Below are 13,248 nucleotides of genomic sequence, written 5' to 3'. Positions count from 1 at the left end.
CTCTGTGCCTTCCCTGGGTCCCCTGCGCTGGCCGGAGCACCTCGTCCCCGGGCGCTCTGACCCTGCCCTCCGTTGCCCTGCAGAACCTGGAGAAGCAGATGCGCCAGCTGGCCGTGATCCCGCCCATGCTGTACGACGCCGACCAGCAGCGCATCAAGTTCATCAACATGAATGGGCTCATGGCCGACCCCATGAAGGTGTACAAAGACCGTCAGGTCATGAACATGTGGAGTGAGCAGGAGAAGGAGACCTTCCGGGAGAAGTGAGTCCTCCATCACCTGGCCTGGCCTCCCGCCCCCTCCCCGTCCCAGAAACCCATCCTGTTGAGGCCTGCGCTGTCTCTGGGGCAGCCACCACAAATGAACACGCCAGGGGGTGCTTAAAGCCGCAGGGATTTACTCTCTCCTGGTTCTGGAGGCCGGAAGTCCAAATCCCGGTGTTGGTGGGTTTGGTTCTTTCTGGGGGCCATAAGGGAGAGCCTGTCCCGGCCTCTCCCCAGCTTCTGGTGCTGCCAGTGTCCTTGGCCTTCCAGGGCTTCTAGATGCATCCCTCCACGCTCTGCCTCCGACCCCACATGACCTTTGTCTCTGTGCTTCTCCTCTTCTTATAAGGACACCAGTCACACTGAATTTAGGGTCTAGCCTAACCCAATACAACCTTACTTTAATTACATCTGCAAAGACCATGTTTCCAAATAAGGCCACGTTCTGAGGTTCTGGGTGGCCATGAATTTTCCAAGGACACACTCAACCTGGTACAAAGCTTAAGGGCAGCTGTATGTAAGACGGGGCGCTGTGAGTCGGAAGAACAAGGCAGGAAGGACTTAGAGGCTGGGCCTGAGCCTTGGGCAGGGCCGCGCGGCTGGCCAGTGGCTTTTTGGTGGTTTCTATTTTGTTTTCTCTTTGACAGTAGCTGCTGGCTGAGTGGGTTCATGATCCCATCACTGTGCCTGTGTCTTCTCGGCTTCATGCATTTCCTCCTCCTATCCCTTATGACAGCTCAGCCAGGCCCACCCCAGTACACAGGTGATGACACGGAGGCTCATAGAGGTTCAGACAGCGCACAAAGGCCACACAGCATGCACACTGCGGAGGCAGGGTTCAGACTCCCCCAGCCGGAATGGAGAGGCTGTGTGGGGAAGGGTTTGCGAATGGGGCCAGGGAGCAGGGCTGTGCAGAGCAGAGACGGGAGTCGAGTTCTCTCGAAGGCTGTGTCTGAGGGGGCCAAACCCCACAGTGAGGATCTGTGATGTGACATCCAGGCAGAAGGAGGCCTCCATTCCTGGCCCGGGGTCCCCAGAGGAGATGGTGGGCCCTGCTGAACCACCCCACACCTTGGGAACAGTGTGCTATAATTCCGGGGAGTCTAATCTTTTGGCTTCCCCGGGCCACACTGGAAAAAGAAATGTCTTGTGCCACACAGAAAACACGCTAACATTAATGATAGCTGATGAGCTAAACAAAATCACAAAAAAACTCATAAGGTTTTAAGAAAGTTTACAAATGTGAATTGGGCCGCGTTTAAAGCCATCCTGGGCTGCATGTGGCCTGTGGGGTGGACAAGCCTGCTATAATCACTTGCCCGTAAAGGGCTGGGTTCCCTGCCCAGGACACAGAGCACCTCCTCAGGACCTCAGACCCCTGGGAGGCAGGAGAGTGGGAAACTGAGGTGTGGATGGAGGTCTCAGTGCTTGGCCAGGAGGGGACGCAGGGAAGAGACTTTACTCTGTCACTGCCCAACGTTCACCCAGCAGGCCACTGAGCCGCCTTGGGGAAGACCCTGCCTCCAGACAAGAGCTTCCTCCAAAGCAATGGCATTCCTTCCCCAGTGCCCCGGGCTTTGGTCCACGGTTGTGGACTCAAAAGAGGTGCCAGGCAGGACCTGAGGGATGGGGTGACTCTGGGTCCCCGGCAGGGGTGGGCAGACTAGCACATGCAGATACTGAACTCGGAAAGGACACAGTGGCTATCCAGGAGGGTCTTTGGTGGAAATCATTTTTTAAGAGTAGCTTTTGATTACGGAAATGTTGAAACATCCATAAAAATAGAGGGGTGGGGTAATGAGCCCTTGGGTGCCCACGGCACAGGATCAGTGGTCCTCCACAGGAAACAGCCTTGGTCCCTGAGCAGGAATACTCGGTTACTTAGTGGCTCGTGCCTGCAGCCTCACCATAGCAGACACGATCTTTCTACATCAAATTGAAGTCTCCGTCGCATGCTTTTTACAGTTTTGAACGAGGGAGGTGATGGTGGGACAGTCACAGGTGTTAAGAATTACTGAATTACTGTTGCGTTCGATATTCAAATTCCTTCTGGTAGGCATGATGTTTTAGTGTATGTATTTTTTCTGAAATACAAAAACTGGTGTTCTGGGGTGCTTTCTGTGGCTCCAGACTTTCGGAAGATCTCATGTGGCTCTGCAGGTCTGATAATTTCACCCTCTGTTAATTCAGTAGCCGAAGGGTGGGGGACGCAGGCTGGGCTGCTGTCTGCTGGCCTGGTTGAGCCACAGCTTGGCCGCCTGCATCCCTCCAGGACTGTAGGCTTGGTTTGAGGTCTCATGTGCGGAGGAATTGATAGCACTCGGGGCTTTGAAAATCACCTGCTGACGGCATGGGGCTCCACCATGTGCTGGCCACGTGACCATTCCCCCTCTGAACCTCAATTTTCTTATCTGCAAAATGGGTAGAGCGACAGGGCCTTCCTTAGTCAGCTGTTGTGAGGTGTGCAGGGCATAGGAAACTTCTAATAAACGTCTTCAGGGGGTGCAAGTGAGGTAGGGGGGAGGGGAATAGGTGACCTAGGAGATTCCCAAGTTGGATTCCTGGTCTCTTGAGAGCCCCCACTGTGCCTGGGGAAACCCCGTGGGAGGGGTTTGCAAGGAACGAAATGTCACTGGGACAAGGAAGGGGAGCAGAGCAGGAAGGACTCTCCCTACCTGGAAGAGAAGAGAAGGGCTTTAGGATGACTCCGGCCTTGCCAGCCGCCCGAGGTGGGATCCCAGGCCAGGGAAGCCTGCCATTCCTCACCACGCTGCTTCCACTGGGAGGAGAGAGAGACTGTTCAGGATCCTCGGGTGTCTGGCTGGGAAGCAGGCCCGGGGCCTGCTAGCCTCCTGCCCAGCCATCTGGAGGGCCAGGCAGGTCGGGCACCGGTGCTCACTCAGCCTCCCTCCGTGGGAGCCCATAGTCCAGCCTCGCTGGCAGCCACTGCTTTCCCTGCGAAGGCCGTGGGGCTGTGGCACGTCGCCGGGACGCCTGGGCCTGGGGCCATGGACTCCACCCAGCACCCTTGGGGTGGAGCAGGCCTTGACCCACATCCCTGCCCCCACCATGCTCCCGCTCCTTTGGCCCTCGCATTTCAGCCTGGCCCAGTGGTTTCCCAGTAATTCTCCTGGCTACGCAGGAAGCCAGTTGGGACAGTGCCAGCGCCCCGCCACCAGCCTCTGACTTAAGTCCATGCTTGCTGCCTCCTTGGTTAGCCACCCCCCTCCCGCTGCCCCATGGGCACTCGGAGCCTCTGCTCCCAGCTCTCCTCTCCTGGGGAGGCCCAGCAGCCTGGTGAGCCATGACGCCGCTGGCGGGTCCCTGCCATGTTCCCAAGCAGACCCTGTGTGGGCCGGGTGAGGCCATGCTTCCCAGATCCAGCTGGAGAGAGAAACAAAAGCGGATTTTAAAGGGGGGGGAACCCCACCAAAGAGCTGCATGTCATGTCCTCATTTTTCCTGGAAGCCGCCTCCAGCAGGACAAACAAATATATTTTCAAAGGCGCTAAAGCCAGTGACTCACTCCAAGGAACGCCCTCTCTTACCCCTGGGTCCCCACCCTCCCGTCTGCCGCAGCAGCCCTTCCCACACCCCCCTGGGCTTAATTGCTCCGAGTGGGGCGGTGCCCGCCAGGCCGGGCCAGTGGGGATGGCAGGCGCCTGGGAGCCGATCGGCCGCCCTGCAGGGAAGCCCCCCTCGGCCAGGTCTCACGCCCGCCCTTCTCGTCCCACAGGTTCATGCAGCATCCCAAGAACTTTGGCCTGATCGCATCATTCCTGGAGAGGAAGGTGAGTCGCTGCCTGCCCCATACCCCTTCGGTCTCCACCTCCGTGGGCAGCTGCGTGGACTCAGGGTGGAGGCCCTCCCTCCCCGCCTACGAGGCCCTGGCCTGTTTGGCCCCTTCCTCCGGGGGCCATGCTCCCCTCCTCCCTCCTTTCCTCCCTCTCTTCCTTCCATCTGGGAGATAGATCAGTGCAGGCCCCGCCCTGGCCTCTTGGGCCCTTGGAGGAGGAGCCTCAGGTTGCTGAGCACCTAGGAACCCTGGGAACCCCGGGGAGAACTGCACGGCCAGGCTTCCCAGAGCCCCCGTGCCCGACCGGGTCTCCTGCCAGCTCCTCAAAGGCCATGTGGAGCGTCCTTGCATACTGGGGATGGATTCTGGAAGCACTGCCATGCCTGGTATCCCAGTGAAGTCTTCATAGGCAGGAGTGGCGTGCCTCAAAGGGACTGGAGGACCAGCTTTTCTAGGTCCTTCTGAGGGTCACTGACTGCTTTCTGACACCCCTAATGCCAAGCCGGATGTGTGACCTACGAGTCCCCATCTTCTTTGGACAAACCTTTGTGTGGAACTGAGGCCTAAAGCCCACTTTGTGTCAAGCCCAGGCCTGGAGCAGCTCCCGTTGGCTGGTAGACACAGTGTCCCCAGAGATTGGTAAAGCCGTTGTTTTGCACCCACAAGGCTGGTTGGACTTGGAGAGGCTGCAGGTGGGAGAAGTTGGCTGGATGAGGCTGTGTGTTGGACGTGGCCCCTGGGTCTTCCCCCAGCATCCTGGGGGTCAGAGGAGAAAGGCTGCCATCCGTGTGTCTTAAGCAGCATTTCCCTGAATCCCGTTTCTCAGAGATGGGGGCCTGCCCACCGCAGCTTGGTGGACACCCTGCTCGGGCTTCCTGGTTGTAGGAGGGAGGCCAGGAGGATGAGGCACTTATTTTAAAGGACAGCTGTTCCCAGCGCCTGCCCCTCATGAGCTGATAACCGTAGAAGGAGAGAGACGGAGCAGTGTGGGGAAAAATCTCTCCATGCCTGAAAAACCAGTGTGGAGAAACAAGCCCTATAAATAGCCCATCTTCTGAGTGACTACGTCTCCCTCAGGGAGTGGACGGCACGGCGGACTCTAGGTTAGGGCTCCCCGGGATGGAAGCAGGGCATTTCAGAAACTGGCCATTGAGCAGTCCTCCTTCGGGATGAGGGGATTAGAAGTCTTTGTGCTGGGGAGTCACTTCACGGTGTTCTTTGGCTGAGAGGCAGCCCAGAACGAGGCTTCAGTAGAGCTTCCAGAGGGGTCTGGAGCAGGAGCTGCCCACGGAGAGGCCGGCAGGGGCAGGCGGGTCTTGACAGTGAGTGAGGCTGACGTCTGGCTGGGAGCCAGGTGGACCAGCCAGTGTGTGCCCACCCGTGGGGGCAGCTGCTGTCCAGAGCCTGGCTGCCATTGCTGAGCGCAGGAAGGAGCTCTCCTGAATTGTTAAAGGAGAAGTCGGGCACCCACATCCCCTGAATTGCAATTATTGGCATCTGATTATAAAACGTCTTTCTCAGTTGCTGTGTGGGTCCTGTTTGTGGGCCAGGTTTAGCCTGGGGCTGCCTAGGAGCCCCCCTGGCGGTTGTACTTGGCAGGAGGCTGCCAGCTGGGGGCTTTCTGTTGAGGGCAGTGAAGTTTGAGGCCCAGCTCAGAGGCCTCACAGAATGCCCCTTGGAGGTGGGGTCCTGGCTTGACACCGGCCAGAGCATCGCAGAAACATTTTACGTTGTAAGGGGAACGGCTGCAGGCATTGGCGAACTGGGCTCCATGCCCGCAGGTGGGGGCATCGTGGCATCACTTTCTGAGGCTGCCCCTTTTACTGGTCCCATTTGGCCGGGGTTCATAGAGGGCTGGTTGCTCCAGCTTTCAGACCCAATCTACATGGAAAAGACCGAGGCAGAGAAAAGAAAGAAACCCAGGAAGAGGCATGTGGGGCGTGGGGTGGTCCCTACGCGCAAGGCTTGGAAGAGGCTGTTCAGGACCCTGAATATCAGGGAAGAGAAGGCTGAAATCAGGGAAAGGAGAACCCAGACCTATGTTTGGGGAAGGCTTTGAGTTTGCCCAGCTGTGGGCTGCAGTCCTTGTTTCCCATAAGGGCTGGGGGTGACATATAGCGACATCAGCGCTGTCATTAACCATAGCAACAGCGGTGATTGTGATAACAGGAAAGACTTCCATCATGTTTACTCTGGGCCAGGCCTCGTCCCAAGTACTTTACCTACGTGTTAACTGATCTGATCTTTGTGATAACTCTGTGAAGTATGTACAATTAGCATTCCCATTTTACAGGTGAGAAAACTGAGACACAGAGGTTAGGTCATCTGCCCGAGGTCACCCAGCCGGTACGTGGAGGGGGCAGGATATGAGCCCGGGATGTGAGCTCCTGGCTCCTGCCCTGAATGCCTGCACTGTACCCTGCTCAGTGTCCTCTTTCTCTGTCCCACAGACAGTGGCTGAGTGCGTCCTCTATTACTACCTGACCAAGAAGAATGAGAACTATAAGAGTCTGGTGAGACGGAGCTATCGGCGCCGCGGCAAGAGCCAGGTAAGAGGCAAGGTGGGGGTGGCTGTCCTTGGGGTCTGGCTCCCTGCATGCTGAGCAGCCACTTGCTTGGTGGCCAGCACCCCGCATGGCTGGCAGTAACCGTCTCCATGAGTTGTTGCTTGGCCACCGGCAGTGTGAGTGTAGGCTCCCCTCTGTGGTGGCAGCAAGTGAGGGGAGACCCTCTCTGGGGTGCTCACCCTGCTGGGCTATCTTGAGCCTCCCCTAGTGGCCAGGAAAAGAGCTGGGGGGAAACAACCACGGGCCTCCTCAGTCGGCAAAATCCTAGACTCCTGATTGGGTGACCTGTGATCTCTGTGCGTACAAAGGCCACATTCCAAAAGTAAGGGCTTCCCAGGATGACTCGGGGTAGTTCCCAAACTTCACGTGTTTAAAATGTTAATGGTTATGTGTGTTTATCTTAATGCATACTTGAAAGAAAAAATAGCCAGTACTTCAGCTCGCCGTTTTTTCAGATGCCGTTGCTTGGAATGAGACTGAAAGATTATTTACGCTAGAGCAGGGGCTGGCAGACTGGGACTCTGGGGCTAATCCGGCCCACTGTCTGTTCTTGTGCATAAAGTTTTATTGGAACACAGACATGCCTGTTTGTTTACATATAACTATGGCAGCATCCTTGCTGCTCTGGTGGAGTTGCATAGTTGTGACCAAAAGTGTATGGCCTACAGGGTCTCAAATGTTTACTATCTGGTCCTTCATAGAAAAAGTTTGCTTTTTCCTCCGAGCTAGAGGAAAAGGAGTTGGTTTGAAAAAATATCTAGTAAATAGTGGTAGAGATGAGAGGCTCAGTGGCACACCTTTTGAAAGGGGGATCCTGGGCGCTCAGTGTTTGGGAGAATTTGTTTTGCGTCGGGGCTCTTGAAGCATCGTCTCAGAGCAGATGCTGGGAGCACCACACGGAGGAGGCGGTTGGAGGCAGTGGGCACTTTGGTGGCTGCTGGATTGGAGTCAGTAGAGGCATTTCCTTCCTGGGGGCCTCAGTGGCTGGGGGAGCCGGGCAAGAGTGACAGAGGCCAAGAATAGCACGAGCTGGGATAAGGGGACCCTGAGGTTTTCCTAGGCGGGTACTAGCATCCTCTAGCCCCTCCCCAGAGCTGCCCGTCTTCCCTTTCCCAGGCTGCCAGAGGTCGAGAGCCATAAGGCATTGAGACCCGCCATCACGGGCTGGGGGCGGGGTCCCAGTGTCTGCTGTGAGACAGCCGCTTTCCTACAGCCTAAGAAAAGTCCCACGAGGGAAAGGAGGCTGTTGTCAGGAGCACGAGCCACACCTCGCCGCATTCCGAACGTCCGGCCACGATGCCTGGGGCTGAGCTTGGTCCTTATCCGCAGGGATTGTGGAAGGGTGGCTGCCTTTGGCTTGTGGAGAGGGTTTTCTTGTCTAGTTTTCTGTAGCCAGAGTTGACCAGTCTGCTTGCCCTTCTAACAGATGTGTAAAACCAAGGCCAAGTGGCACAGAGCGTGTATTCCAAAGATGTAGCTACGTTTTATTTTTCTTTTTTTGTGGGTTTTTTTTTTTTTTTGAGATGGAATATCATACTGTCACCCAGACCAGAGTACAGTGGCGTGATCCCAGCTCACTGCAACCTCCACCTCCTGAGTTCAAGCGATTCTCATGCCTCAGCCTCCCAAGTAGGTGGAATTACAGGTGTGTGCCACTGCATCCTGCTAATTTTTTGTGTTTATAATAGAGACGGGGTTTCACTGTGTTGCCCAGGCTGGTCTTGAACTCCTGACCTCAGATGATCCACCTGCCTCGGCCTCCCAAAATGCTGAGATTATAGGCATGAGCCACTGCGCCGAGCTGCTATGGTGTTTTTGAAATTGAAGTGCATTCAGGAATTTTCTAGACTGAGAGGCAAAAAAGTAAGTGCCAGGCCGAGAGCATATAGGTGCTGAGGTATGAGAGGCAGCAGGGAGCAGTGGGGATTGTGGCAAAGGAAGAGTGGCTAACAGCCTCAAGAGGTATTTGGAAAATATCATCAGGCGTCTGTTGGGCACCTACTGTATGCTCATTCTCTTGCTGGCCTTCCCAGTTCCCCTCCCACGACCTGTGTGGGGGCATTGAGGCTGGGCTTGTGGTGGGAGCCCTTCCTGGTAGCTGGGCTGGGGGCTCTGAAGAGCAGAGGCCCATCCCCTCCGCTTGTGTGAGATCCACATTTGCACAGAGGGAGGTGGGGAGACCATGGTAATCTAAGAAGGGTGGGGGGTGTCGTTCCCCATCATATCCTGTTGTAGAGGCCTAGCCTGTACTCTGGTAGAGTGAGAGTCTAGTGGAATGAGTGTCCGGCTTGCTGTCCATGGAGTGACTGAGTGTCTGGCTTGCTCTCAGCAGAGTGAGTGTCCGGCTTGCTCTCCGTGGAATGAATGTCCAGCTTGGTCTCAGGAGTGAGTGTCCAGCTTGCTGTCTGTGGAGTGAGTGTCCGGCTTGCTCTCCATGGAGTGAGTGTCCGGCTTGTTCTCCGTGGAGTAAGTGTCTGGCTTGCTCTCCGTGGAGCGAGTGTCCGGCTTGTTCTCCGTGCCACGGGTCTCCCTGTGCCGCGGGTCTATCTGTGCCACGGGGTCTCCCTGTGCCGCGGGTCTCCCTGTGCCGCGGGTCTATCTGTGCCACGGGGTCTCCCTGTGTCGCGGGGTCTCCCTGTGCCACGGGTCTATCTGTGCCACGGGGTCTCCCTGTGCCGCGGGTCTATCTGTGCCACGGGTCTCCCTGTGCCGCGGGTCTATCTGTGCCACGGGGTCTCCCTGTGTCGCGGGGTCTCCCTGTGCCGCGGGTCTATCTGTGCCACGGGGTCTCCCTGTGCCACGGATCTATCTGTGCCGCGGGGTCTCCCTGTGCCGCGGGTCTATCTGTGCCGCGGGGTCTATCTGTGCCGCGGGGTCTCCCTGTGCCACGGACCTATCTGTGCCACGGGTCTCCCTGTGCCGCGGGGTCTCCCTGTTACGCGGGGTCTCCCTGTGCCATGGATCTGTGCTGCGGGGTCTCCCTGTGCCACGGGGCTCCCTGGGAAGCGGCGTTGGGGGCACATCCTCGAAGACTCCATAGAATAAAGGGCCCCAAAGATGAGGTTGCGGAGCAGCCCCACAGGCGGACAGGGATGGGGCCCTCGAGTACAAAGGCAGGGAGCATGAGAGACAGTGCATGTCTTCAGGAACAGCCGGGAGCCTGAGTCTTTGGATTAAAGGGGGTCCTGGTACCTCCCAGGACCTTAAACGAACAAAGAAATGGAGATTATGTGACCCTCTTCCTTTGCTCATTTTTGATGGGTAAATAGAGATTTTTTTTACCCTGTGAAAAATAGAAGTGCAAACTCAATAAATAACAGCTCACACTTGACTTCAGTGTCTGGGGAGGGAGTAGGGAGTGGTGAGGCCTGCGGCTCACTACAGAGCTTGGGCCCCCTCTCAGCTCCAGCTGACGCTTGGCCAGTGGCCCTGAATTGCCAGGTGTTCTGATCTTTGATGAAGAGCTGGAAATCTAGTTTTATGTAAAACCACCTGATTTTAAATCTTAGGTCACATTTTTAAAAAAGGAAAAAAACAACTCAACACTGTATATGCCACGCAACTGTTACTTGCTGTTGAAATCACCTCCAGCCCCTAGTAGACCTCTGGGTTAGACTACAGTGAGACCGGGGAAGGAGGGCATTATATGCCTTGGGCCAGGCTGGCACCAGGGAAGCCCTAGAATGTTCCGTAGCAGGGAGGAAACATGCCCCTCTTTACACTGGAGATATCCTGGCTTAGCCGTGGTATCTGCGGTGCCTGGGAGTTGGTGGGGCTTTGCTGGTGAGTTTTTTACCCCCTGCTGAAGCTGCTGTTCCAGGCAGGGGCTCCCAGGATGGGAAAATGTTGCTTGTCTGCTCTGCCTCTCAGGAGGATGGCAGAAAGCAAGCTGGGCAGGAGGTTCCTGTCTGTGTGCAGGACTCGCCCCTTCCTCGGATCAGCTGCGTTTGCTAAGGAGGTGGTGGCATGGCCTGGGCCCTGCCAGGGAGGGAGAGCTACACTCATATCCTGGAACAGCTTCTGTGCCAGGTAGATCCACTGCCCTGCCACCCCCCACAGGCCCGGTTCACCACCGCGGGATAAACAAGGGTTCCCAAGTGCTAACTCTGGGGCTGAGAGTCCTCTCTGCGCCATGGCAGCAAGCAAAAAATCAACGGCAGCCTCAGGCTCAGCCTGTCCTGTTAAGTGGAGATGCAGTGGCTGCCGCCAGCTGAGCGTCTCTGTGTGTGGTTGGGTCTGTGGAGCCACTGACACTGCTGATCAGTCTGCTCCAGATGAGGGTGCGGCAGGGTGACGGACGGGAAGGGGCAGGCGGTGGTGGGCTCTGAGTGCACCAAAGCTGTGATCACACAGAACCTGCAGCTCCTTAAGGAGGGCGGGGAGGTGAGCCGAGACCACTCCCCACCCACTACCCCACTGCCTCCGCGTTGCTGGCACCTGCAGGCTGGGACAGGTGTCCGGGACTCTCAGTGACTGACTGTGGGCTGGGGAGCCACTGCCCTGTGCTTTAGATACCACTGGCACCCAGGACACCTCTGTGGGCCAGTCCTTCTTTCTGACATACCCTGGCAGCTCAGGCCTTGTGATCAGGTGGGAATCCCAGGCTGTGGAGCACACGAGCTCCTGCCCAGCCCCACTCTCTGCACAACTGCCCTAGGATACTTGTCCACGCTTCTCTCTCCCTCATAGGTTTCTGGGTGAGCAGACACAGCCCCTTCCCCCTACTGTGACACAGGCCCCCTCCCCAGGCACCACGGGAAGATGGAGAACCCAGGTCTTCCCAGCCAGTGAGCCCACGCACCCTCAAGGGCAGGGTGCCCGCTGCCTGCCTCTTCCCCGACGTCTTCTGTCAGGGGAAGCTTGAGCTCGCTTCTCTGTGGTGTTTCTCTGGAGGGCAGCAGGTCGGGTTCTCCCTGCCTTCCTGGGCCCTCTAGTTTTAGAAGACTTAGTTTATCTCAGCCAATATGCACTGGACCCCTTGGTGGCTGAGTGGGGGTGGGACCCGGGAGTCCAGTGAGACATGGGAGCCCTGTCAAAATTCCAGGGGCACCCCGCCCTGCCGTGTGGTGGGGACAGGTGCTGCTGGCCGCCGTGGTGGCGATGGCGATGATGGTGATGGCGATGGCGACAGTGATGGTGTCGGCCGACAGTCACGCAGTGCTATCGCCACACACCGTGATGATTTCAACCTCACCACTGTTGGGGAGAGATGTGTAATTATCCTCACTGGCCAGATGAGGAGACAGAGGCACAGGGAGCTGAGGAAGCTTCCGAGTCGCCTGCTGAGTGGCAGACTGAGGGTTCTAGTCTGTCACATGCGGCCCAGGGAGCTGGAGGGAGGCCCAGGTGTCCCCTTGGCAGCACACTGGCCATAAAGCCAGCCTTCTGGAAGCCAGCCCTGATCCACCAGGTAGGACAGGGCTCTCCCATGGCCTGTGCAGGGCCCCTGCGAGGGCAGCGCGGCAGAGGGGCTCATGATGAGGCTCCATGTCAGTGGGGAGTCAGATGCTGGATGTGGGGACCCCAGGTGAGCCAGGCTCGATCTGTGCTGTAGAGACACCCTCTGATATGGGGTGGGTGGGAGTCCTGGGGCGAGACAGGGCTCAGTACCCCCCGCCACCACCTGCGTCTCTTCCCCTGCCATGTGTCCCTCAGCTCCTGGGGACGGCAGCTGGTCACTGTCTCTTTCTCTTTCAGCACCTCTGCCGTTACCATATATGTCTTTGGGGAGTTGCTGAGGGCTCTTCCTCATCTCCCTCTCTCCCTCCTTGCCTTTCCTCTCCGTTTTGTCTCCCACTCCGTGTCTCTTGCGCTCTCTCAGCACCCCCACTCCCGGTGCACAGCCCCTCTCTCCTGGGTGGCTGTGGAGGCTGCTGTGGGTGGCCGCAGAGAGGCTGTGGTGCTTGTGGTCCTGGCGTGGTTCCCGTGGCTCCAAGCCACATCTCTGCTGAAGACAGCGACGAGTGGCCGCTCTCATGTCATCAGGACAGATGCCGCTTGCACGGGTCTTCCTGCTTCATGTCCCCAAGCTTGCTCGCCCCACAGACCCCCCAAGAGGTGTCCATCGGATGTACAGTATATGCATGTTCATCTGGGGGCCTTTATTCAGTGCCTTCTGTATGCCAGAGTTGTCAGGCTCTACCTTCAGATGCGAATCCAACCTTAATCCTTCAGAAAATAGGGTAAAGGGATCAGCCGTGCCCCGCCCGTCTCAACACCCTACACTTCCCCGATTCCACACTGCAGAGGTGGACACAGGGTGGGACTTCCGAGGTGTCGGGGAGTGGGCACGACTGCCCCTCCCAGGCTCCACAGTGCCCATGTGCCGCCTGTGGATTTCCCAAGTTGGGGGGTGCATGGCTCAGGACCGAGGACATGGGTGCCCTTCCTTTCGCCATTTGTCAAGGGGGGATTGAAGTGGAGGCTGTGGTGGGATCCCGAGGGAGGGCAAGCCTGTGGGCTGGGGTGAGAAGTGACTCCAGGGACACTGGGCCGTGCACTTTCCCCAGCGTTGAGGTTTCCAACTCCCTCAGACACCACTGACCACACTGGGATGGCTGTAGCCAGCATCCTGGGGCTGTGCCCTCCTGGAGTCCCCCCCACTGAGGCCAAGGTCTGCCTTGT

At 57.4% G+C, this 13,248-nt stretch overlaps 1 protein-coding gene across 17 annotated transcripts in view; it reads left to right on the top strand.

Annotated features, from left to right (window-relative positions):
* The window catches only part of NCOR2 (nuclear receptor corepressor 2), a 250,101-nt gene that overhangs the window by 146,340 nt on the left and 90,513 nt on the right, over positions 1–13,248 (top strand). For all 17 annotated transcript variants that reach the window (XM_073021213.1, XM_073021215.1, XM_037995295.2 and 14 more), the window contains 3 exons: positions 84–262; positions 3,998–4,052; positions 6,508–6,606. In XM_073021213.1, the coding sequence (XP_072877314.1) occupies positions 84–262; positions 3,998–4,052; positions 6,508–6,606 (333 nt within the window). The remainder of the gene's footprint in view (positions 1–83; positions 263–3,997; positions 4,053–6,507; positions 6,607–13,248) is intronic.

Source organism: Chlorocebus sabaeus, chromosome 11, assembly GCF_047675955.1.
Source record: "Chlorocebus sabaeus isolate Y175 chromosome 11, mChlSab1.0.hap1, whole genome shotgun sequence".
NCBI classification, from domain to species: Eukaryota; Metazoa; Chordata; class Mammalia; order Primates; family Cercopithecidae; genus Chlorocebus; species Chlorocebus sabaeus.
The sequence above is the reverse complement of the archived record's forward strand: the minus strand, read 5'-3'. Positions and strand labels throughout refer to the sequence as shown.